Source organism: Megalopta genalis, chromosome 3 (genome assembly GCF_051020955.1).
Source record: "Megalopta genalis isolate 19385.01 chromosome 3, iyMegGena1_principal, whole genome shotgun sequence".
NCBI lineage: Eukaryota > Metazoa > Arthropoda > Insecta > Hymenoptera > Halictidae > Megalopta > Megalopta genalis.
This window is the reverse complement of record NC_135015.1, coordinates 33,974,223-33,998,503: the sequence shown is the minus strand read 5'-3', so window position 1 is coordinate 33,998,503 and position 24,281 is coordinate 33,974,223. Positions and strand designations below refer to the sequence as shown.

At 43.9% G+C, this 24,281-nt stretch overlaps 3 protein-coding genes and 2 long non-coding RNA genes across 7 annotated transcripts; 2 read left to right on the top strand and 3 right to left on the bottom strand.

The window, feature by feature from the left end:
- Positions 1-315: 315 nt before the first annotated feature.
- On the top strand, positions 316-4,638 carry LOC117223024 (ribosomal protein L4). Of its 2 annotated transcripts, none has more exons than XM_076520691.1 (8): positions 316-454; positions 897-1,074; positions 1,300-1,545; positions 1,729-1,853; positions 2,080-2,178; positions 2,249-2,520; positions 2,708-2,867; positions 2,938-4,638. In XM_076520691.1, exons 1-8 carry the CDS (start codon positions 452-454, stop codon positions 3,244-3,246), a joined length of 1,392 nt encoding a protein of 463 aa, XP_076376806.1. In that variant the 5' UTR covers positions 316-451; the 3' UTR covers positions 3,247-4,638. The 2 variants fall into 2 exon arrangements, with proteins under 2 accessions (XP_076376806.1, XP_076376807.1); XM_076520692.1 differs by having other exon boundaries at positions 2,249-2,524; positions 2,712-2,867.
- Positions 4,639-4,810: 172 nt separating this feature from the next.
- On the bottom strand, positions 4,811-5,421 carry LOC117223866 (uncharacterized). Its single transcript, XR_004491029.2, has 3 exons — positions 5,279-5,421; positions 5,082-5,159; positions 4,811-4,989 (listed from the first exon to the last, which is right to left on the bottom strand). It is a non-coding gene; the product is annotated as an uncharacterized LOC117223866 (long non-coding RNA).
- A 4-nt stretch (positions 5,422-5,425) lies between these two features.
- On the bottom strand, positions 5,426-6,951 carry LOC143259245 (uncharacterized). Its single transcript, XR_013033058.1, has 2 exons — positions 6,048-6,951; positions 5,426-5,605 (listed from the first exon to the last, which is right to left on the bottom strand). It is a non-coding gene; the product is annotated as an uncharacterized LOC143259245 (long non-coding RNA).
- Positions 6,952-19,977: 13,026 nt separating this feature from the next.
- On the top strand, positions 19,978-22,976 carry RpL4 (ribosomal protein L4). Of its 2 annotated transcripts, none has more exons than XM_076520689.1 (8): positions 19,978-20,136; positions 20,579-20,756; positions 20,982-21,227; positions 21,411-21,535; positions 21,762-21,860; positions 21,931-22,202; positions 22,390-22,549; positions 22,620-22,976. In XM_076520689.1, exons 1-8 carry the CDS (start codon positions 20,134-20,136, stop codon positions 22,902-22,904), a joined length of 1,368 nt encoding a protein of 455 aa, XP_076376804.1. In that variant the 5' UTR covers positions 19,978-20,133; the 3' UTR covers positions 22,905-22,976. The 2 variants fall into 2 exon arrangements, with proteins under 2 accessions (XP_076376804.1, XP_076376805.1); XM_076520690.1 differs by having other exon boundaries at positions 21,931-22,206; positions 22,394-22,549.
- A 352-nt stretch (positions 22,977-23,328) lies between these two features.
- Positions 23,329-24,266, bottom strand: LOC117223025 (uncharacterized). Its single transcript, XM_033475128.2, has 2 exons — positions 24,033-24,266; positions 23,329-23,951 (listed from the first exon to the last, which is right to left on the bottom strand). Exons 1-2 carry the CDS (start codon positions 24,252-24,254, stop codon positions 23,637-23,639), a joined length of 537 nt encoding a protein of 178 aa, XP_033331019.1. The 5' UTR covers positions 24,255-24,266; the 3' UTR covers positions 23,329-23,636.
- Between the last annotated feature and the right edge of the window lie 15 nt (positions 24,267-24,281).

Below are 24,281 nucleotides of genomic sequence, written 5' to 3'. Positions count from 1 at the left end.
GATTTCAAACGGAGCGCCATGCGTACCGATGCGCGAAATGGGTGAACCCGCAAGTACGGTAAAGCAGGCTGTCTAGATTTCTCGTCCGTGTGGACACACGCATAGAGCCCGCTAGTTTCGTTCTTTATTTCTCAATCTTCTCCCGTTTTCCTTCTGATGCAACTGCGTGGGTCTGGATGCGCATTAAAATAGTGTCGATAAAAATGCTTACTATGGTGAAGCAAAATTACTTACTGTGGTGAGGCATGACTTATCTTCTTTCATGAAAATGACGGTCAAGCTTGAGGCATGCTTGTGAACGGTACTTCCCAGACATTATCCGTTCTGAGCATGAGCGAGTCTTGCGTGTCGTTTCCGTTCGCGTCCATCTTCGTTTGAGTCGAGGCAAGGCGTGAGAGCTACATGGCTACGGATACGTCTCATGACTGATCAGTGTTAAAAAGAAAGTGAGATGGTAAGAAACTTCATAAACATTTAATTTTCACCTTGTTTCATCGATTTATATAATTTTCTAACGAGGAACATTTACGTTTCCTCGGAATTTTTCTGCAATCTTGAAATCGTATCATGCGCCGCATTGTTGACCACGTGTGATAGATAATTTCGTAGTGTATAAACTGTTCTAGCTCGACACTAATGCATATTCTATTGTTGTTTAAATCTTCGTGTTTTTTTCTCCTTACTATTCATTGAAACTGCATTGTTCGAAATTCGTTTCTAAGATTTGTTGATATTCCATTCGACGGTTTCGATTTTTCCATCCGCCATGTGCCGTGTCACCGACTCCATTCAATTCCGATTACAACAATATTCTATTTTTAGTTTACTATTTAGTTTACCATTGTGATTAACGAATGTAATTTATAATTTAATTATCTTTCGTTGTAATTTTACAGTCGTTATCAACGGCGCGACCGCTTGTTACGGTCTGGACCGACAAAAATGAGGCCTCGGGAGATACGATCTCTCTGCCGGCCGTTTTCAAAGCCCCAATTCGACCAGATATTGTGAATTTCGTTCATCAGCAAGTCTCAAAGAACAGCAGACAGCCATATTGTGTATCTAAGGAAGCTGGTGAGTGGTCTATTAACAAATCGGGACAATATAGATTGAACTTCGTACAACGCAATCAAAAAATTCCTAACAAATAATGAAAAATTAATTTCAACTTTGCCCTGTAAATTCTTTTCTCGTAAGAAATTTGTTGATTGTATTAAATGTGATTCTACTATGCTATAATGTTAAGTTCTTTTTAAAGAACTAATTACAGAATTATTAAATATAGGTTTCTTTTAATAGGTCACCAAACCTCTGCCGAATCATGGGGTACCGGACGTGCTGTAGCACGTATCCCCCGTGTTCGTGGTGGGGGTACCCACCGTTCTGGTCAGGGTGCCTTTGGCAACATGTGTAGAGGTGGCCGCATGTTTGCCCCTACAAAACCCTGGAGACGTTGGCACCGAAAGATCAACGTAAACCAGAAGAGATACGCACTGGTTTCTGCCATTGCTGCGTCTGGTGTTCCAGCTCTGGTACAATCCAAGGGTAAGCATCAAGTCACAACGTCAATTACTTCTCTCATATAACTTTATTGTCATGATGAATCGCTTGGTCCGTGTTGCTGATTGTTCACTGATTATATTTATAGCATTTTACCGAACGGTTTTACAAAATGTTGAATTATGTTCTCTCGATCTAGAACAGTTTTATATTAGCATTTATTTGCAGGTCACATGATCCAAGAAGTTCCAGAATTTCCCCTAGTAGTTTCTGACAAAATTCAAGAATATAACAAAACAAAGCATGCTGTTATTTTCTTGAGACGTATGAAGGCATGGAACGATATCCAGAAGGTGAGTGTATTTCCGCATAAGCTCGTTGCATGCGCACTGTAGAATGTCCGCAGCCTTGTTAAGAAACGTTTAACTCGGATGCTCCATCAGGTGCTAGAGAAATATGGTTGTCAGGCGTTCTTGACTAGTTAGTTTACTCACTAGAATGGGGTATAGATGACCAAACAAAAGCACAATGAATACTCTGTATCGATGTGCAAGAAAATAACTTTCCTTTTACTTATAGGTATACAAATCTCAACGTTTCCGTGCCGGTAAGGGTAAGATGCGTAACCGCAGACGCATCCAGCGTCGTGGACCTTTGATCGTGTACGGTGAAGACAAGGTATTAATCAAATGTAGAAACAAACACTTCATTCTATAGTTCAATTAACTAATAATTTGTTCGCCATTAGGGTATTCGTAAGGCGTTCCGCAACATTCCTGGCATCGACCTCATGAACATCAATAAAGTGAACCTTCTGAAATTGGCACCCGGTGGTCACGTTGGACGCTTTGTAATCTGGACGAAGTCCGCTTTCGACAAACTGGATGCTCTTTACGGAACTTGGCGCAAGGAATCGCAACTGAAAGCTAACTACAACTTGCCGTTCCCTAAGATGGCAAACACAGACTTGTCGAGGCTTCTGAAATCCGAGGAAATTCGCAAAGTCCTGAGAGCGCCAAGGCATGTGCTTCACCCTTTTAATAATTTGCATTTTTTATTTAGAACTCTTAAATGATGAGAATATTTGGTCCGTGTTACTGACTGACAGTGATAATTTTATTTCAAATACTGAGGAAATAAATAACGATAAAAATAAATAAAACAATGATAAAGGAAACAAATAACGATACATAATTTCCATTTACAGGAAGAGGGTGGTGCGCAGCGTGAAGAAACTGAACCCATTGTCCAACACCCGTGCAATGTTGCGTCTGAACCCATACGCCGCTGTACTGAAACGCGCTGCAATTTTGACAGCGCAGAGACGTCAACAGGAGAGAGACCTTATCCTGGCCGAGAAGCGTGGCGTAAGTATTATCTTTTACTGCCTGATTTGAACGCTAGAGTCTCGTTAATATAAACGTTTCTTATGCACAGATCAAGCTTCCAAAGAACGCTCCCTGCGTCAAATCGAAGTTGCTGCAAGAAAGACGCAGGAAACAGATGTTGGCTGCCAAGTTAGCCAAACCGAAGAAGCCAGAGACCGCAAAGAAGGCGGCAACAACCGCGGCTAAGCCAACGAAAGTCCCGAAGACTAAAGCGGCGAAAGCTCCGAAGACTAAGGCGGCGAAAGCTCCGAAGACTAAGGCGGCGAAAGCTCCGAAGACTAAGGCGGCGGAAACCCCGAAGACTAAGGCGGCGGAAACTCCGAAGGATACAAAGCCCGCAGAGGAGCCCAAGAAATGAATTTTTGTCGACGATGCGTTGTTGACCCACTAGCTTTATTTGTTTTGAACAAAAGATGGGAAGACTGTAGAGGTGCGTCGTGTGAGCACCTGATATCGTTATTGCGCGATATTAACTATCTATCGGGTTGTAAGGCCGACTACGCTGCGCGACGGAATAGGACGATATCGTTGTCCGTTTACTTAAAAATGAACAACTGTTTTACTTAATAGTTCGTGAATTGATAGACTGAATGAGACGTAGACTAGAGTGACGAGCGATGTTGAATGATATGAACGAGGTTACGCAGGAGTAAAAAATGACTGGCCGAGGTGGTCAAGAGTTCTCGTTTTTATATGTTTCTCGTCGAGAGAAAACTTGAAGATCATTGGTTGATCGCGAGGTGGAAAGGGACCTTAGGAGTCCCGGTCGTACCCAGTGTCACAGGTAGCAAGACATCCCGGAAAGGGCGACCGAAGGGATGCGTGCTGGCGCACCTGTCATAAATTAAAGAAATGTTGCCGATGAAGTGTGCGTTATCCGAAATTGCAGAAATGGCTTTATTGTCGGAAAGGAGACGGCTCGAAGGAATTAGAAATTTAGAAACTGCAGGCGAAGGCTCCACGAAATTGAAGGCCTAACGAACGTGACTTTTGTCAATTGCACGTCGTTCGTTGAAGGTCCGTCAATTTGCCACGCTGCACCGAAGGTTCCCCGTAAATCAACTGTTTTTTAGGGATTGAAGAAAGGTAGTCCCCGTCCCGGAGAAAGTCGGGCGGACACAGCTGGAAAATTCCGTTGCAAGACGGAACAAGGCAACTGTAGGATGACGGCCTTGTAATTGATCTCAATCACCTGCGACGAGGATACAATGTAATCGGAAATACATGCACGCCATCACCGTCGACTATTTTTTCTTAAGCGGGGCGCGCACGATGATTTTGTCGTTGAGCACTTCCTCCGACACTTTTCTCGTGTTCGCCTCCGGCGGCATCTGAAAATTCAGGTTTCTGACACGCGACCAGTCCTGCGAACTGTGCAACTTTATGTTCAACGTGTTCTCGGTAGCCAGGGCAGCACAGGAGTGCCAAGCTAACCCGCACACGAGTGCAATTTTTGAGGAAAGAAATAAACAATAAAGAAATGGACATTTCTACAACCGAAGCCCCCCAGCTTAGACTTTTCTGAATCGAAATATCCAACTCCCGAACTGCTCACTCGAATATTTGCACGTCCATCTTACTTGATACGAACAGTTGTCACGAAGATATTCTGCCGCGCGCTAGGTTACTTGACCAGGGGAAGGTGGCGTGCGGGGCAGTCCCCATACTCGTAGCAGTTGCAGCAAGAACACTCGTCGAATACTGTAAATATCTCATCAATAATAAAGAAATGGACATTTCTACAACCGAAGCCCCCCAGCTTAGACTTTTCTGAATCGAAATATCCAACTCCCGAACTGCTCACTCGAATATTGGCACGTCCATCTTACTTGATACGAACAGTTGTCACGAAGATATTCTGCCGCGCGCTAGGTTACTAGACCAGGGGAAGGTGGCGTGCGGAAGTAAAATAAATAACAGGATTGATAAAAAGGATGTTTTATTTATTCAGTACCATTTAAAATTAATAAAAGTTAACAATATATTTGTTTCCTCTCCCTCCTCTTACCCCTCTTCTTCCTCTTCCACCACTTCCTTTTCTTTTTTCCACCCTCTTCTGGGGGCCATAAATATTTTTCTTTAGGAGCTTCTTCAGCTCTCTCTGCAACGTATAAGTATATATTATTATTATTATTTGTTATTATACATATTACTATATTATATTATATATAAAAGTATTTTTCATTTACTTACATTCGCTGCTACCAAATTAGCCAGGTTTGGCCTGGCCACCCCTCTGGCCAGTTGGCCAAGTATATTTCGCCATTGGGACTGTAACATAACAGCAGAATTAGAAGTATATATATTATAAATATACATTCTGTTTTGTACACATATATTGCATATACTTACTCTAGCGTTCAAATCAGGCAGTAAAAGATAATACTTACGCCACGCTTCTCGGCCAGGATAAGGTCTCTCTCCTGTTGACGTCTCTGCGCTGTCAAAATTGCAGCGCGTTTCAGTACAGCGGCTCATCGTTCTGGTCAGGGTGCCTTTGATAACATCTGTAGATGTGGTCGTATGTTTGAAAGATCAATGTAAACCAGAAGAGGTACGCACTGGTTTCTGCTGTTCTTTGAGACTTGCTGATGAACGAAATTCACAATATCTGGTCGAATTGGGGCTTTGAAAACGGCCGGCAGAGAGATCGTATCTCCCGAGGCCTCATTTTTGTCGGTTCAGACCGTAACAAGCGGTCGCGCCGTTGATAACGACTGTAAAATTACAACGAAAGATAATTAAATTATAAATTACATTCGTTAATCACAATGGTAAACTAAATAGTAAACTAAAAATAGAATATTGTTGTGATCGGAATTGAATGGAGTCGGTGACACGGCACATGGCGGATGGAAAAATCGAAACCGTCGAATCGAATATCAACAAATCTTAGAAACGAATTTCGAACAATGCAGTTTCAATGAATAGTAAGGAGAAAAAAACACGAAGATTTAAACAACAATAGAATATGCATTAGTGTCGAGCTAGAACAGTTTATACACTACGAAATTATCTATCACACGTGGTCAACAATGCGGCGCATGATACGATTTCAAGTTTGCAGAAAAATTCCGAGGAAACGTAAATGTTCCTCGTTAGAAAATTATATAAATCGATGAAACAAGGTGAAAATTAAATGTTTATGAAGTTTCTTACCATCTCACTTTCTTTTTAACACTGATCAGTCATGAGACGTATCCGTAGCCATGTAGCTCTCACGCCTTGCCTGGACTCAAACGAAGATGGACGCGAACGGAAACGACACGCAAGACTCGCTCATGCTCAGAACGGATAATGTCTGGGAAGTACCGTTCACAAGCATGCCTCAAGCTTGACCGTCATTTTCATGAAAGAAGATAAGTCATGCCTCACCACAGTAAGTAATTTTGCTTCACCATAGTAAGCATTTTTATCGACACTATTTTAATGCGCATCCAGACCCACGCAGTTGCATCAGAAGGAAAACGGGAGAAGATTGAGAAATAAAGAACGAAACTAGCGGGCTCTATGCGTGTGTCCACACGGACGAGAAATCTAGACAGCCTGCTTTACCGTACTTGCGGGATCACCCATTTCGCGCATCGGTACGCATGGCGCTCCGTTTGAAATCCGTGGCGCTATATTCGAATTGTACTTTTCGCCTAGTAGGATCCTCGACCACACAGTCCAGTATACATATCTGCAAACGTGTTGAAACGCCGATCATTTCTACAATTATTAAAATTTTCAACAACCCCGGTAAGCTACATTTAAGATAATACTTTCTGGTTTATGAATCTACAACATTTTGTTAATTCTGCCATCCCTGTATTTGTTCTATTTCAATTTCTCACGGTAATGCCAATGTTACGTCAGGGTATATGTCAAGGTTACATTTTAATTATCAATGAAAGTAGCATAATATCATCATCTATGATTAGAAAATATTAATATCAAAGAGAACTAGAAGTTTGCAGCTATTAGCTCGGTATCATTCTCGACACAAAACACATTGCAATTCGCAACATTTTCTGAATCGAGAATGATTCCGATTGCCCGGGTCTCACCGCGAGGAGGTTGCTGCTTTAGAGACCCGAAAGGGAGTCAGAGCGAAGTCGGAATTCGTTATGGCTCCCTTTCTTACAACGACGACTTATAAACTAACCCACACGCTCGCCAGCTAGCTAGCACACACCCACACTCACTCACACGTTCGCATATGTCAAGTACTATTGCGGACCAAGTGGATCGAAGAAGATGTCACTGATCCACGGGGACCAAAATGGATCAGTGCAGAAGACAGTGATTTTTTCAAAGTGAGAAACAAGTGCAAATGTTACAATAATACTTGTTAAAAATCAGAATAAATGTCCTATTGTTACTTTTATAAACTAATAGAAAGCAGCTGGTTTTTCTGCTCCGTAAATGTAATATTAATGAACTGTGCAACTCTATGCCTAAGAAAATGGCACCGATAAATGTTGGAATAAAAATCGGGAGAAGTTGAAAAGCTGTTGATCGTACTTATTGTATTGTGGTTATTTGTATTATATTTGTGGTGATTAATTCTTTGCTCTCGAAGCCATTTTAACTGTAAATCTAAGCTAATTTTTCTGACTTATAGTATTTCCATTTTGTATGACAAAGTGTATTCCGTGCATATGAAATTGAGACCTTCGAAATTACGTAGCCGATCGGTTTCGCAGCTCCCGGGCGTTTAACCCACACGATGTACGTGTGCGTGTGCGTGCGTACGTGAGTGTCGCGATATAAACATTGCGAATTGCGACCCTACTAGGACGATCGACTGACGTCAGCCGCTGGCCAGGACGATCGGCTGGCGTCGGGCACTGGTTGAACGAAACGAAGAAATTCGAAAGGACGCACTCGTAGGGAACGCGACAGAACACGACAAAACCCGACGAACGTCGTAACGCGCGAAGCCCGTAGTCGCTGCTCAATTAGTCGGAACTTGGCTATTGAGGGAACCAGTCGCATTTCAAGTAAGCTCTTCCAAAATTGTAATTATAATAAATTAAATTCTTAAGAATTAAGATATATTATGTAATTTTAAAGGAAAATTAATGCGTTAAGTTATAATATATTAAATTGTTACGAATTAAGATATGATATAATTTTAAAGGAAATTTAATGCATGTAATTATAAAAGATTATAAATTATTAAGATGTATGACGAAGTGTATTCTGTGCATATGAAATTGAGTCTTGTGGTGACTCGTAACAACAGTTACACTTTTAGCAATTACTTTTTTAAAATCTAAACCTTGTTAATATAAAAATTATCTTGGAACGTGGTACAAGAATTTTAGTGGTGCTTCACAGCCACCACTCGAGTGCAAAGGGTTAATAAACAAGGTGTCCCATTATTATGTTAACGCCCGGAAAGGGGTGATTCTTGAGATTATTTCAAGTAACTTTTTCCTTAGCGAAAATGCAATCCACGGCATTTTCGGCATCCACGGCGACCTTCGAAATTACGTAGCCGATCGGTTTCGCAGCTCCCGGGCGTTTACCCCACATGATGTACGTGTGCGTGCGTACATGAGTGTCGCGATATAAACATTGCGAATTGCGACGCTACTAGGCCGATCGACTGACGTCAGCCGCTGGCCAGGACGGTCTGCTGGCGCCGCGGCTGCTAGTATGGCCCGCTGACGTCATGCGCTGGCTAGGACCATTTGGCTGGCGTCGTGCGCCGGCTTGGACGATCGGCTGGTGTCGGCCGCTGGCTGGGACGATCGGCTGGCGTCGGGCGGCTTCGGGCGCTGCCTATGACAATCGGCTGGTGACGGGGGCTGCAGTCTAATTTCAACGCGAATTTCCAAGTGGTTTCCAACCATTTCTAAATCTTTTCCAAATGGAAATTAATATTTTCGATTAGAATCTGAAATGTGTGTTCCTCTCTCCTACTACTGTCTTTGCTGCTGCTATTGCTACTCCCCTACTGCTGTCTTTGCTGCTGCTATTGCTACTCCGCTCCTACTTTCGTTTGCTTCTACCTACTACAAATTCCAGAACCAACATCGCATCGAAATGTAAGTCGCATGCTCTTATTTTACCAGTATTTTTCTCAATTTTTCGAGTACAGTGACAGTGTACTCGAGTACAGTGCGAATTCTATCTCATACCTAGTTAAGATGTTTTCTTTTCGATGATTCGCGTTTTCCGTTTGAATTTAATTATCGAGTGATTAAAATCGCACGCATTCGTCGAAACAGATTGATTTTGAAGAATAACTCGAAACTCATAACCCCATTTTAGCTAGGATTTTCAGGTCCTTTATTTTCAGGTTAATATAAAACTATTGTAAGCCAAAGATTATTGTGTATATTATCATGTCTATTATTATGTATATGTATTGTTAATTGGTCACTGTACTCGCTGCAATAGTAATAGTAGTTCTTGTAATAGTAGTAGTAGTAGTAGTAGTAGTATTTGGGCAGGCTTTGCCGTCCCAACGATCAGCGCAGATGGGCACATCCGCGACTTGCAATAGCGTTGCAAAATAATTTCGCGTTGTTTCGCTTCATTTTCAACAGAGATCAAAATTAGCGTAGCGAATAAAACCATCGCGATTATCATTAGCATTGAAATTATTATTATAATAAATACGTTCGCGTTTCAAGTTAGAAGATTTCGAAGATCATTAAAGTCCGACTCGCTTTTGCATCTCTGTTCATTGAATTAGCGTCGCGACGACATAATCGCGTTGCAATAGTTTACCTTCCGACTTTTCAGGTGCCCATTCCGCAGCTGCAACAATGAACCAAGGTCCCAACGATCGGCTCGGTTGGGCACATTGCGATTTTTGCGAGAAGAAATTAACAACGCGTTGTGTTAGCGTCGCGAGAAATTGCCAATGCGCTGTGTTAGAGTTGCGAAAATTGCCAACGCGTTCTATTAGAATCGCGAAATAAATGCCGCACTGCGAGTAGCCGTTCAAAGGATCGCTGCATCATTTCTTTGCCACTTTCACTTTGATTTTCTCTCTGGCATACAAAATCAAATTGTAATTCTCATATTCGGAGTCAATCTCCTCACGTGGGGGGGGGGGGGGTGCGTTAGCGTTCTTAATTTAAGTTTGTTAGATTTTGTTTTATCAATTTTCTCAAAAATTACACTCGTGTGCGGGTTAGCTTGGCACTCCTGTGCTGGTCTTAGGTTTTCTATTTAATCCTGGTACCCTCTCTCTTTTTCTATTCTGAGACCCGGGCAATCGGTATCATCATCGACCTAGAAAATGTTGCCAATGGCAATGTTTTTTGAGTCGGGGATGATACCGAGCAAATAGCTGCAAACTTTATATTGTAAAATAGTGTGCATTGTAAAAGTGTGTGGATTTATACTTCAAGTCAGGGCTCGAAATAATGTTTCGTTCGAAAATTGTTGATATTGGTATTCCTCCGATCGTTGGTCCCTCAGGGGCTCGCTTGCGGGAGGGGCCCGCAAGTGAGTACGGGGGGTAGCGTCCCCGAGGTACCCGAGGCGCTTGTAAGTTGTTAGGGTTCTGAATTTAATTTTGTTAAATTTCATTTTCTCCATTTTCTCAAAAATTGCACTCGTGTGCGGGTTAGCTTGGCACTCCTGTGCTGGTCTGAGGTTTCCTATTTCGCCTTGTATTCAAACTAACTCGAACTCAATCATTTCAGGCTCATTACAGAGATTATCATCCGCCGAGGGATTATCATCCGTCGAGGGATTATCATCCGCCGTGGGATTATCATCCGGCGTGGGATTATCATCCGCCGATCGATTCGCCTTAGTTATTAAGTGCATGCGAGTTAGTTGATATGTGTGTGTGTGGCTTAGTTTAAGATTATTAACCCCTTGCCATACTTTAACGAGTCTAGTTTTGAATAAAGATTTTTCCTAAGAATGAACATTATTTTATATTTTCAATTTCGTCTAAATTTCTCTTCTTTTCACTACAATATTTACTTGTTCAATGAAATGTAGTCTCACAATAATTAGAAATTTTCTTCTCCTTCTGAGAAATTATTACAATCAGGAAACTTCTAGTCATCATAAATTTAAAGAAAATGGTACGACTAGGGGTTAAGATCGCTCAGGGGCCCCCGACCCACGGGAGCGCCCGTTGGAGGCACGGGGTGTTGCGTCCCCGAGGTACCCGAGTCGCTAAGTTCGCATATGTCCAGTAGTATTGCCTTAGCTTTCCTTTTTCTCGTCTCGTTTTTGACTCCGCTACAGCAGAAAGCTGTGGTGGCCTTGCTTGCGCAAACTCTTGGGTAAGTCCGGACACATCTCGATGTTCGACGAGTGACCATGTGGCGTGGTGATTCGAACGCGGACCTTCCTTCTGGGGAGGCTCTCGCTTCGCACATTCGCAATGTAAGCCGTCCTTAGCTCTCTCTTGGGGGCGGGGCGCAGGGCGAGAAATCCGATCCATTGTGGGATGATCCAACTTTGGATCATCATTCCCCATGTGATCGCGCCGGTCATCGAGATCTGCGCGGCTCCAGACTTGTGCGAGCATTGTACGCGTCGCGTCACCCTTGAGTCAGTGCCTTCTGGACTGACACGCAATTGTTTCTCACTTTAAAAGAATCATAGCCTTCTGCTCTGATTCGTTTTGATCCCCATGGATCAGAGACTTCTTCTTTGATCCACTTTGGTCCGCAAAAGTACTTGACATATGCGAACGTGTGAGTGAGTGTGGGTGTGTGCTAGCTAGCTGGCGAGCGTGTGGGTTAGTTTATAAGTCGTCGTTGTAAGAAAGGGAGCCATAACGAATTCCGATTTCGCTCTGACTCCCTTTCGGGTCTCTAAAGCAGCAACCTCCTCGCGGTGAGACCCGGGCAATCGGAATCATTCTCGATTCAGAAAATGTTGCGAATTGCAATGAATTTCTGGGTCAAGGATGATACCGAGCAAATAGCTGCAATCTTTATATTGTAACAAAGTGTGTATTGTAAAAGTGTGTGAATTTACACTTGAAGTTGGAGCTCGAAATAAAGTTTCGTTTGAAAATTGTTGAAATTGTAATTCCTCCGATCTTAGGTCCCTCAGGGGCTCGCTTGCGGGTGGGGCCCGCTAGTGAGTACGGGGGGTAGCGTCCCCGAGGTACCCGAGGCGCTTGTAGGTTGTTAGGGTTCTGAATTTAATTTTGCAAAATTTCATTTTCTCCATTTCCACAAAAATTGCACTCGTGTGCGGGTTAGCTTGGCACTCCTGTGCTGGTCTTACGTTTCCTATTTAACCTTGTATTCATACTAACTTGAATTTAATGGTTTCAGGTTCATTATATAGATTATCATCCGCCGTGGGATGCGTCTTAGTTAATAAGTGCGTCCGTCTTAATTTAAGATTTTTAACCTCTTGCCGTGCTTTAACGAATCTAGCATTTGATAACGATTTCTCTCTGAAGAATGAATATTATTACTTTCTTTCAGGTTCTTCAAAATTTCTCTTCTTCTCACCACAATATTTAATAGTTCAAAAAATATAGTCTCACAATAAATACAAATGTCCATCTCCTTCCGAGAAATTATTACAATTGAGAAATTTCTAGTTATTATAAATGTAAAGGAAATGGTACGGCAAGGGTTTAAGTTCCCTCAGGTGCCCCCGACCCACGGGAGCGCCCGTGGGGGGCACGGGGTGTTGCGTCCCCGAGGTACCCGAGTCGCTAAGTTCGCATATGTCCAGTAGTATTGCCTTAGCTTTCCTTTTTCTCGTCTCGTTTTTGACTCCGCTACAGCAGAAAGCTGTGGTGGCCTTGCTTGCGCAAACTCTTGGGTAAGTCCGGACACATCTCGATGTTCGACGAGTGACCATGTGGCGTGGTGATTCGAACGCGGACCTTCCTTCTGGGGAGGCTCTCGCTTCGCACATTCGCAATGTAAGCCGTCCTTAGCTCTCTCTTGGGGGCGGGGCGCAGGGCGAGAAATCCGATCCATTGTGGGATGATCCAACTTTGGATCATCATTCCCCATGTGATCGCGCCGGTCATCGAGATCTGCGCGGCTTCAGACTTGTGCGAGCATTGTACGCGTCGCGTCACCCTTGAGTCAGTGCCTTCTGGACTGACACGCAATTGTTTCTCACTTTAAAAGAATCATAGCCTTCTGCTCTGATTCGTTTTGATCCCCATGGATCAGAGACTTCTTCTTTGATCCACTTTGGTCCGCAAAAGTACTTGGCATATGCGAACGTGTGAGTGAGTGTGGGTGTGTGCTAGCTAGCTGGCGAACGTGTGGGTTAGTTTATAAGTCGTCGTTGTAAGAAAGGGAGCCATAACGAATTCCGACTTCGCTCTGACTCCCTTTCGGGTCTCTAAAGCAGCAACCTCCTCGCGGTGAGACCCGGGCAATCGGAATCATTCTCGATTCAGAAAATGTTGCGAATTGCAATGAATTTCTGGGTCAAGGATGATACCGAGCAAATAGCTGCAATCTTTATATTGTAACAAAGTGTGTATTGTAAAAGTGTGTGAATTTACACTTGAAGTTGGAGCTCGAAATAAAGTTTCGTTTGAAAATTGTTGAAATTGTAATTCCTCCGATCTTAGGTCCCTCAGGGGCTCGCTTGCGGGTGGGGCCCGCTAGTGAGTACGGGGGGTAGCGTCCCCGAGGTACCCGAGGCGCTTGTAGGTTGTTAGGGTTCTGAATTTAATTTTGCAAAATTTCATTTTCTCCATTTCCACAAAAATTGCACTCGTGTGCGGGTTAGCTTGGCACTCCTGTGCTGGTCTTACGTTTCCTATTTAACCTTGTATTCATACTAACTTGAATTTAATGGTTTCAGGTTCATTATATAGATTATCATCCGCCGTGGGATGCGTCTTAGTTAATAAGTGCGTCCGTCTTAATTTAAGATTTTTAACCTCTTGCCGTGCTTTAACGAATCTAGCATTTGATAACGATTTCTCTCTGAAGAATGAATATTATTACTTTCTTTCAGGTTCTTCAAAATTTCTCTTCTTCTCACCACAATATTTAATAGTTCAAAAAATATAGTCTCACAATAAATACAAATGTCCATCTCCTTCCGAGAAATTATTACAATTGAGAAATTTCTAGTTATTATAAATGTAAAGGAAATGGTACGGCAAGGGTTTAAGTTCCCTCAGGTGCCCCCGACCCACGGGAGCGCCCGTGGGGGGCACGGGGTGTTGCGTCCCCGAGGTACCCGAGTCGCTAAGTTCGCATATGTCCAGTAGTATTGCCTTAGCTTTCCTTTTTCTCGTCTCGTTTTTGACTCCGCTACAGCAGAAAGCTGTGGTGGCCTTGCTTGCGCAAACTCTTGGGTAAGTCCGGACACATCTCGATGTTCGACGAGTGACCATGTGGCGTGGTGATTCGAACGCGGACCTTCCTTCTGGGGAGGCTCTCGCTTCGCACATTCGCAATGTAAGCCGTCCTTAGCTCTCTCTTGGGGGCGGGGCGCAGGGCGAGAAATCCGATCCATTGTGGGATGATCCAACTTTGGATCATCATTCCCCATGTGATCGCGCCGGTCATCGAGATCTGCGCGGCTCCAGACTTGTGCGAGCATTGTACGCGTCGCGTCACCCTTGAGTCAGTGCCTTCTGGACTGACACGCAATTGTTTCTCACTTTAAAAGAATCATAGCCTTCTGCTCTGATTCGTTTTGATCCCCATGGATCAGAGACTTCTTCTTTGATCCACTTTGGTCCGCAAAAGTACTTGGCATATGCGAACGTGTGAGTGAGTGTGGGTGTGTGCTAGCTAGCTGGCGAACGTGTGGGTTAGTTTATAAGTCGTCGTTGTAAGAAAGGGAGCCATAACGAATTCCGACTTCGCTCTGACTCCCTTTCGGGTCTCTAAAGCAGCAACCTCCTCGCGGTGAGACCCGGGCAATCGGAATCATTCTCGATTCAGAAAATGTTGCGAATTGCAATGAATTTCTGGGTCAAGGATGATACCGAGCAAATAGCTGCAATCTTTATATTGTAACAAAGTGTGTATTGTAAAAGTGTGTGAATTTACACTTGAAGTTGGAGCTCGAAATAAAGTTTCGTTTGAAAATTGTTGAAATTGTAATTCCTCCGATCTTAGGTCCCTCAGGGGCTCGCTTGCGGGTGGGGCCCGCTAGTGAGTACGGGGGGTAGCGTCCCCGAGGTACCCGAGGCGCTTGTAGGTTGTTAGGGTTCTGAATTTAATTTTGCAAAATTTCATTTTCTCCATTTCCACAAAAATTGCACTCGTGTGCGGGTTAGCTTGGCACTCCTGTGCTGGTCTTACGTTTCCTATTTAACCTTGTATTCATACTAACTTGAATTTAATGGTTTCAGGTTCATTATATAGATTATCATCCGCCGTGGGATGCGTCTTAGTTAATAAGTGCGTCCGTCTTAATTTAAGATTTTTAACCTCTTGCCGTGCTTTAACGAATCTAGCATTTGATAACGATTTCTCTCTGAAGAATGAATATTATTACTTTCTTTCAGGTTCTTCAAAATTTCTCTTCTTCTCACCACAATATTTAATAGTTCAAAAAATATAGTCTCACAATAAATACAAATGTCCATCTCCTTCCGAGAAATTATTACAATTGAGAAATTTCTAGTTATTATAAATGTAAAGGAAATGGTACGGCAAGGGTTTAAGTTCCCTCAGGTGCCCCCGACCCACGGGAGCGCCCGTGGGGGGCACGGGGTGTTGCGTCCCCGAGGTACCCGAGTCGCTAAGTTCGCATATGTCCAGTAGTATTGCCTTAGCTTTCCTTTTTCTCGTCTCGTTTTTGACTCCGCTACAGCAGAAAGCTGTGGTGGCCTTGCTTGCGCAAACTCTTGGGTAAGTCCGGACACATCTCGATGTTCGACGAGTGACCATGTGGCGTGGTGATTCGAACGCGGACCTTCCTTCTGGGGAGGCTCTCGCTTCGCACATTCGCAATGTAAGCCGTCCTTAGCTCTCTCTTGGGGGCGGGGCGCAGGGCGAGAAATCCGATCCATTGTGGGATGATCCAACTTTGGATCATCATTCCCCATGTGATCGCGCCGGTCATCGAGATCTGCGCGGCTCCAGACTTGTGCGAGCATTGTACGCGTCGCGTCACCCTTGAGTCAGTGCCTTCTGGACTGACACGCAATTGTTTCTCACTTTAAAAGAATCATAGCCTTCTGCTCTGATTCGTTTTGATCCCCATGGATCAGAGACTTCTTCTTTGATCCACTTTGGTCCGCAAAAGTACTTGGCATATGCGAACGTGTGAGTGAGTGTGGGTGTGTGCTAGCTAGCTGGCGAACGTGTGGGTTAGTTTATAAGTCGTCGTTGTAAGAAAGGGAGCCATAACGAATTCCGACTTCGCTCTGACTCCCTTTCGGGTCTCTAAAGCAGCAACCTCCTCGCGGTGAGACCCGGGCAATCGGAATCATTCTCGATTCAGAAAATGTTGCGAATTGCAATGAATTTCTGGGTCAAGGATGATACCGAGCAAATAGCTGCAATCTTTATATTGTAACAAAGTGTGTATTGTAAAAGTGTGTGAATTTACACTTGAAGTTGGAGCTCGAAATAAAGTTTCGTTTGAAAATTGTTGAAATTGTAATTCCTCCGATCTTAGGTCCCTCAGGGGCTCGCTTGCGGGTGGGGCCCGCTAGTGAGTACGGGGGGTAGCGTCCCCGAGGTACCCGAGGCGCTTGTAGGTTGTTAGGGTTCTGAATTTAATTTTGCAAAATTTCGTTTTCTCCATTTCCACAAAAATTGCACTCGTGTGCGGGTTAGCTTGGCACTCCTGTGCTGGTCTTACGTTTCCTATTTAACCTTGTATTCATACTAACTTGAATTTAATGGTTTCAGGTTCATTATATAGATTATCATCCGCCGTGGGATGCGTCTTAGTTAATAAGTGCGTGCGTCTTAATTTAAGATTTTTAACCTCTTGCCGTGCTTTAACGAATCTAGCTTTTGGTAACGATTTCTCTCTGAAGAATGAATATTATTACTTTCTTTCAGGTTCTTCAAAATTTCTCTTCTTCTCACCACAATATTTAATAGTTCAAAAAATATAGTCTCACAATAAATACAAATGTTCATCTCCTTCCGAGAAATTATTACAATTGAGAAATTTCTAGTCATTATAAATGTAAAGGAAATGGTACGGCAAGGGTTTAAGTTCCCTCAGGTGCCCCCGACCCACGGGAGCGCCCGTGGGGGGCACGGGGTGTTGCGTCCCCGAGGTACCCGAGTCGCTAAGTTCGCATATGTCCAGTAGTATTGCCTTAGCTTTCCTTTTTCTCGTCTCGTTTTTGACTCCGCTACAGCAGAAAGCTGTGGTGGCCTTGCTTGCGCAAACTCTTGGGTAAGTCCGGACACATCTCGATGTTCGACGAGTGACCATGTGGCGTGGTGATTCGAACGCGGACCTTCCTTCTGGGGAGGCTCTCGCTTCGCACATTCGCAATGTAAGCCGTCCTTAGCTCTCTCTTGGGGGCGGGGCGCAGGGCGAGAAATCCGATCCATTGTGGGATGATCCAACTTTGGATCATCATTCCCCATGTGATCGCGCCGGTCATCGAGATCTGCGCGGCTTCAGACTTGTGCGAGCATTGTACGCGTCGCGTCACCCTTGAGTCAGTGCCTTCTGGACTGACACGCAATTGTTTCTCACTTTAAAAGAATCATAGCCTTCTGCTCTGATTCGTTTTGATCCCCATGGATCAGAGACTTCTTCTTTGATCCACTTTGGTCCGCAAAAGTACTTGGCATATGCGAACGTGTGAGTGAGTGTGGGTGTGTGCTAGCTAGCTGGCGAACGTGTGGGTTAGTTTATAAGTCGTCGTTGTAAGAAAGGGAGCCATAACGAATTCCGACTTCGCTCTGACTCCCTTTCGGGTCTCTAAAGCAGCAACCTCCTCGCGGTGAGACCCGGGCAATCGGAATCATTCTCGATTCAGAAAATGTTGCGAATTGCAATGAATTTCTGGGTCAAGGATGATACCGAGCAAATAGCTGCAATCTTTATATTGTAACAAAGTGTGTATTGTAAAAGTGTGTGAATTTACACTTGAAGTTGGAGCTCGAAATAAAGTTTCGTTTGAAAATTGTTGAAATTGTAATTCCTCCGATCTTAGGTCCCTCAGGGGCTCGCTTGCGGGTGGGGCCCGCTAGTGAGTACGGGGGGTAGCGTCCCCGAGGTACCCGAGGCGCTTGTAGGTTGTTAGGGTTCTGAATTTAATTTTGCAAAATTTCATTTTCTCCATTTCCACAAAAATTGCACTCGTGTGCGGGTTAGCTTGGCACTCCTGTGCTGGTCTTACGTTTCCTATTTAACCTTGTATTCATACTAACTTGAATTTAATGGTTTCAGGTTCATTATATAGATTATCATCCGCCGTGGGATGCGTCTTAGTTAATAAGTGCGTGCGTCTTAATTTAAGATTTTTAACCTCTTGCCGTGCTTTAACGAATCTAGCTTTTGGTAACGATTTCTCTCTGAAGAATGAATATTATTACTTTCTTTCAGGTTCTTCAAAATTTCTCTTCTTCTCACCACAATATTTAATAGTTCAAAAAATATAGTCTCACAATAAATACAAATGTTCATCTCCTTCCGAGAAATTATTACAATTGAGAAATTTCTAGTTATTATAAATGTAAAGGAAATGGTACGGCAAGGGTTTAAGTTCCCTCAGGTGCCCCCGACCCACGGGAGCGCCCGTGGGGGGCACGGGGTGTTGCGTCCCCGAGGTACCCGAGTCGCTAAGTTCGCATATGTCCAGTAGTATTGCCTTAGCTTTCCTTTTTCGCGTCTCGTTTTTGACTCCGCTACAGCAGAAAGCTGTGGTGGCCTTGCTTGCGCAAACTCTTGGGTAAGTCCGGACACATCTCGATGTTCGACGAGTGACCATGTGGCGTGGTGATTCGAACGCGGACCTTCCTTCTGGGGAGGCTCTCGCTTCGCACATTCGCAATGTAAGCCGTCCTTAGCTCTCTCTTGGGGGCGGGGCGCAGGGCGAGAAATCCGATCCATTGTGGGATGATCCAACTTTGGATCATCATTCCCCATGTGATCGCGCCGATCATCGAGATCTGCGCGGCTCCAGACTTGTGCGAGCATTGTACGCGTCGCGTCACCCTTGAGTCAGTGCCTTCTGGACTGACACGCGATTGTTTCTCACTTTAAAAGAATCATAGCCTTCTGCTCTGATTCGTTTTGATCCCCATGGATCAGAGACTTCTTCTTTGATCCACTTTGGTCCGCAAAAGTACTTGACATATGCGAACGTGTGAGTGAGTGTGGGTGTGTGCTAGCTAGCTGGCGAGCGTATGGGTTAGTTTATAAGTCGTCGTTGTAAGAAAGGGAGCCATAACGAATTCCGACTTCGCTCTGACTCCCTTTCGGGTCTCTAAAGCAGCAACCTCCTCGCGGTGAGACCCGGGCAATCGGAATCATTCTCGATTCAGAAAATGTTGCGAATTGCAATGTGTTTTGTGTCGAGAATGATACCGAGCTAATAGCTGCAAACTTCTAGTTCTCTTTGATATTAATATTTTCTAATCATAGATGATGATATTATGCTACTTTCATTGATAATTAAAATGTAACCTTGACATATACCCTGACGTAACATTGGCATTACCGTGAGAAATTGAAATAGAACAAATACAGGGATGGCAGAATTAACAAAATGTTGTAGATTCATAAACCAGAAAGTATTATCTTAAATGTAGCTTACCGGGGTTGTTGAAAATTTTAATAATTGTAGAAATGACCGGCGTTTCAACACGTTTGCAGATATGTATACTGGACTGTGTGGTCGAGGATCCTACTAGGCGAAAAGTACAATTCGAATATAGCGCCACGGATTTCAAACGGAGCGCCATGCGTACCGATGCGCGAAATGGGTGAACCCGCAAGTACGGTAAAGCAGGCTGTCTAGATTTCTCGTCCGTGTGGACACACGCATAGAGCCCGCTAGTTTCGTTCTTTATTTCTCAATCTTCTCCCGTTTTCCTTCTGATGCAACTGCGTGGGTCTGGATGCGCATTAAAATAGTGTCGATAAAAATGCTTACTATGGTGAAGCAAAATTACTTACTGTGGTGAGGCATGACTTATCTTCTTTCATGAAAATGACGGTCAAGCTTGAGGCATGCTTGTGAACGGTACTTCCCAGACATTATCCGTTCTGAGCATGCGCGAGTCTTGCGTGTCGTTTCCGTTCGCGTCCATCTTCGTTTGAGTCGAGGCAAGGCGTGAGAGCTACATGGCTACGGATACGTCTCATGACTGATCAGTGTTAAAAAGAAAGTGAGATGGTAAGAAACTTCATAAACATTTAATTTTCACCTTGTTTCATCGATTTATATAATTTTCTAACGAGGAACATTTACGTTTCCTCGGAATTTTTCTGCAATCTTGAAATCGTATCATGCGCCGCATTGTTGACCACGTGTGATAGATAATTTCGTAGTGTATAAACTGTTCTAGCTCGACACTAATGCATATTCTATTGTTGTTTAAATCTTCGTGTTTTTTTCTCCTTACTATTCATTGAAACTGCATTGTTCGAAATTCGTTTCTAAGATTTGTTGATATTCCATTCGACGGTTTCGATTTTTCCATCCGCCATGTGCCGTGTCACCGACTCCATTCAATTCCGATTACAACAATATTCTATTTTTAGTTTACTATTTAGTTTACCATTGTGATTAACGAATGTAATTTATAATTTAATTATCTTTCGTTGTAATTTTACAGTCGTTATCAACGGCGCGACCGCTTGTTACGGTCTGGACCGACAAAAATGAGGCCTCGGGAGATACGATCTCTCTGCCGGCCGTTTTCAAAGCCCCAATTCGACCAGATATTGTGAATTTCGTTCATCAGCAAGTCTCAAAGAACAGCAGACAGCCATATTGTGTATCTAAGGAAGCTGGTGAGTGGTCTATTAACAAATCGGGACAATATAGATTGAACTTCGTACAACGCAATCAAAAAATTCCTAACAAATAATGAAAAATTAATTTCAACTTTGCCCTGTAAATTCTTTTCTCGTAAGAAATTTGTTGATTGTATTAAATGTGATTCTACTATGCTATAATGTTAAGTTCTTTTTAAAGAACTAATTACAGAATTATTAAATATAGGTTTCTTTTAATAGGTCACCAAACCTCTGCCGAATCATGGGGTACCGGACGTGCTGTAGCACGTATCCCCCGTGTTCGTGGTGGGGGTACCCACCGTTCTGGTCAGGGTGCCTTTGGCAACATGTGTAGAGGTGGCCGCATGTTTGCCCCTACAAAACCCTGGAGACGTTGGCACCGAAAGATCAACGTAAACCAGAAGAGATACGCACTGGTTTCTGCCATTGCTGCGTCTGGTGTTCCAGCTCTGGTACAATCCAAGGGTAAGCATCAAGTCACAACGTCAATTACTTCTCTCATATAACTTTATTGTCATGATGAATCGCTTGGTCCGTGTTGCTGATTGTTCACTGATTATATTTATAGCATTTTACCGAACGGTTTTACAAAATGTTGAATTATGTTCTCTCGATCTAGAACAGTTTTATATTAGCATTTATTTGCAGGTCACATGATCCAAGAAGTTCCAGAATTTCCCCTAGTAGTTTCTGACAAAATTCAAGAATATAACAAAACAAAGCATGCTGTTATTTTCTTGAGACGTATGAAGGCATGGAACGATATCCAGAAGGTGAGTGTATTTCCGCATAAGCTCGTTGCATGCGCACTGTAGAATGTCCGCAGCCTTGTTAAGAAACGTTTAACTCGGATGCTCCATCAGGTGCTAGAGAAATATGGTTGTCAGGCGTTCTTGACTAGTTAGTTTACTCACTAGAATGGGGTATAGATGACCAAACAAAAGCACAATGAATACTCTGTATCGATGTGCAAGAAAATAACTTTCCTTTTACTTATAGGTATACAAATCTCAACGTTTCCGTGCCGGTAAGGGTAAGATGCGTAACCGCAGACGCATCCAGCGTCGTGGACCTTTGATCGTGTACGGTGAAGACAAGGTATTAATCAAATGTAGAAACAAACACTTCATTCTATAGTTCAATTAACTAATAATTTGTTCGCCATTAGGGTATTCGTAAGGCGTTCCGCAACATTCCTGGCATCGACCTCATGAACATCAATAAAGTGAACCTTCTGAAATTGGCACCCGGTGGTCACGTTGGACGCTTTGTAATCTGGACGAAGTCCGCTTTCGACAAACTGGATGCTCTTTACGGAACTTGGCGCAAGGAATCGCAACTGAAAGCTAACTACAACTTGCCGTTCCCTAAGATGGCAAACACAGACTTGTCGAGGCTTCTGAAATCCGAGGAAATTCGCAAAGTCCTGAGAGCGCCAAGGCATGTGCTTCACCCTTTTAATAATTTGCATTTTTTATTTAGAACTCTTAAATGATGAGAATATTTGGTCCGTGTTACTGACTGACAGTGATAATTTTATTTCAAATACTGAGGAAATAAATAACGATAAAAATAAATAAAACATTGATAAAGGAAACAAATAACGATACATAATTTCCATTTACAGGAAGAGGGTGGTGCGCAGCGTGAAGAAACTGAACCCATTGTCCAACACCCGTGCAATGTTGCGTCTGAACCCATACGCCGCTGTACTGAAACGCGCTGCAATTTTGACAGCGCAGAGACGTCAACAGGAGAGAGACCTTATCCTGGCCGAGAAGCGTGGCGTAAGTATTATCTTCTACTGCCTGATTTGAACGCTAGAGTCTCGTTAATATAAACGTTTCTTATGCACAGATCAAGCTTCCAAAGAACGCTCCCTGCGTCAAATCGAAGTTGCTGCAAGAAAGACGCAGGAAACAGATGTTGGCTGCCAAGTTAGCCAAACCGAAGAAGCCAGAGACCGCAAAGAAGGCGGCAACAACCGCGGCTAAGCCAACGAAAGTCCCGAAGACTAAAGCGGCGAAAGCTCCGAAGACTAAGGCGGCGAAAGCTCCGAAGACTAAGGCGGCGGAAACCCCGAAGACTAAGGCGGCGGAAACTCCGAAGGATACAAAGCCCGCAGAGGAGCCCAAGAAATGAATTTTTGTCGACGATGCGTTGTTGACCCACTAGCTATATTTGTTTTGAATAAAAGATGGGAAGACAACTGTAGGATGACGGCCTTGTAATTGATCTCCATCACCTGCGACGAGGATACAATGTAATCGGAAATACATGCACGCCATCACCGTCGACTATTTTTTCTTAAGCGGGGCGCGCACGATGATTTTGCCGTTGAGCACTTCCACCGACACTTTTCTCGTGTTCGCCTCCGGCGGCATCTGAAAATTCAGGTTTCTGACACGCGACCAGTCCTGCGAACTGTGCAACTTTATGTTCAACGTGTTCTCGGTAGCCAGGGCAGCCGCTCCCACCTTCAAACCCTCCATCTTCATCTCTGCCTATAATTAGGATGATATTGTAATGCGACGGTGAAAAAAGAAAAGAATTTGTTAGACGAACGTACAGCGTAGCACTCTTTATTGTCAATGATGTAAAAATTCGGAGCTTTGTGAAACTTTAGGCTCGTCTTAACTCCGTTCGATGCCATGTCGAAGTTTATGTAATCGTTCTGCATCAAGGTAGTCGCGTTCTGGAGGCAATGCGGAGGCAAATTGTCCATGACAACTGAGTTGAATTTACGATCGAGGGAAAAGTGTTAAAAGAAAACCGTGCCGAATGTCGGGGCTTTGAATCGTGACAGCGAGCGTTCATTTGTCTCTTCGTCGTGTCTCGATTGCCGACAGCTTCACGTGTAATTGTTGCGAGTCTTCAGCTTTTCGAAATTATCATTTTCCTAGCTCTGCTAGGCTTTAACCAGGGCGCCGTGAGAACCAGCATTCTCTGCTTGTTGTCCACGACAGCGCGAACCTTCTCGCCGTCTATGTTGTCCGGGATCAGCAGGTTCTCGCAGTGCTTCATGGTCCGTTTGACCAGATCACCGAGTACCGACTTCTCGCTGATCTCGGGCAGTTGGCTGGCCAGCTGGTTGTTCAGCGGTTTGCACGCATTCACGCGAAGGTTGTTGCCCTTTACGGTGATTTTGATGGTTGACATGTCCACATCCGGCGCCAGCATCATCCTCGCCTGAGGGAAAATACATTTTATAATCGTACAACTCTTGTTAGCCAGCCGTTCGAACATTAATTTCGCGATCCGATGACTGACCTCGTACACATTGTCGGGCCTAATTCCTATGGAGACCATCTGCATGGCGTATCCTGTTTCCGGTGGCTTCACAGGCACTTTTACGGGCTCGGGTCGCGGGTTCACCGACGCCGGGCCAGATTTCTTCAAGAACCTGAGCGAGGTCGAGCATTTTGGGCAGTGACCAGTGTCCAGAACCACGTCCCCTTCGCACTTTATGCATTGACTACCCTTTTTGTCCATTTTACAGAGCCGGAGACGAGCGATGTC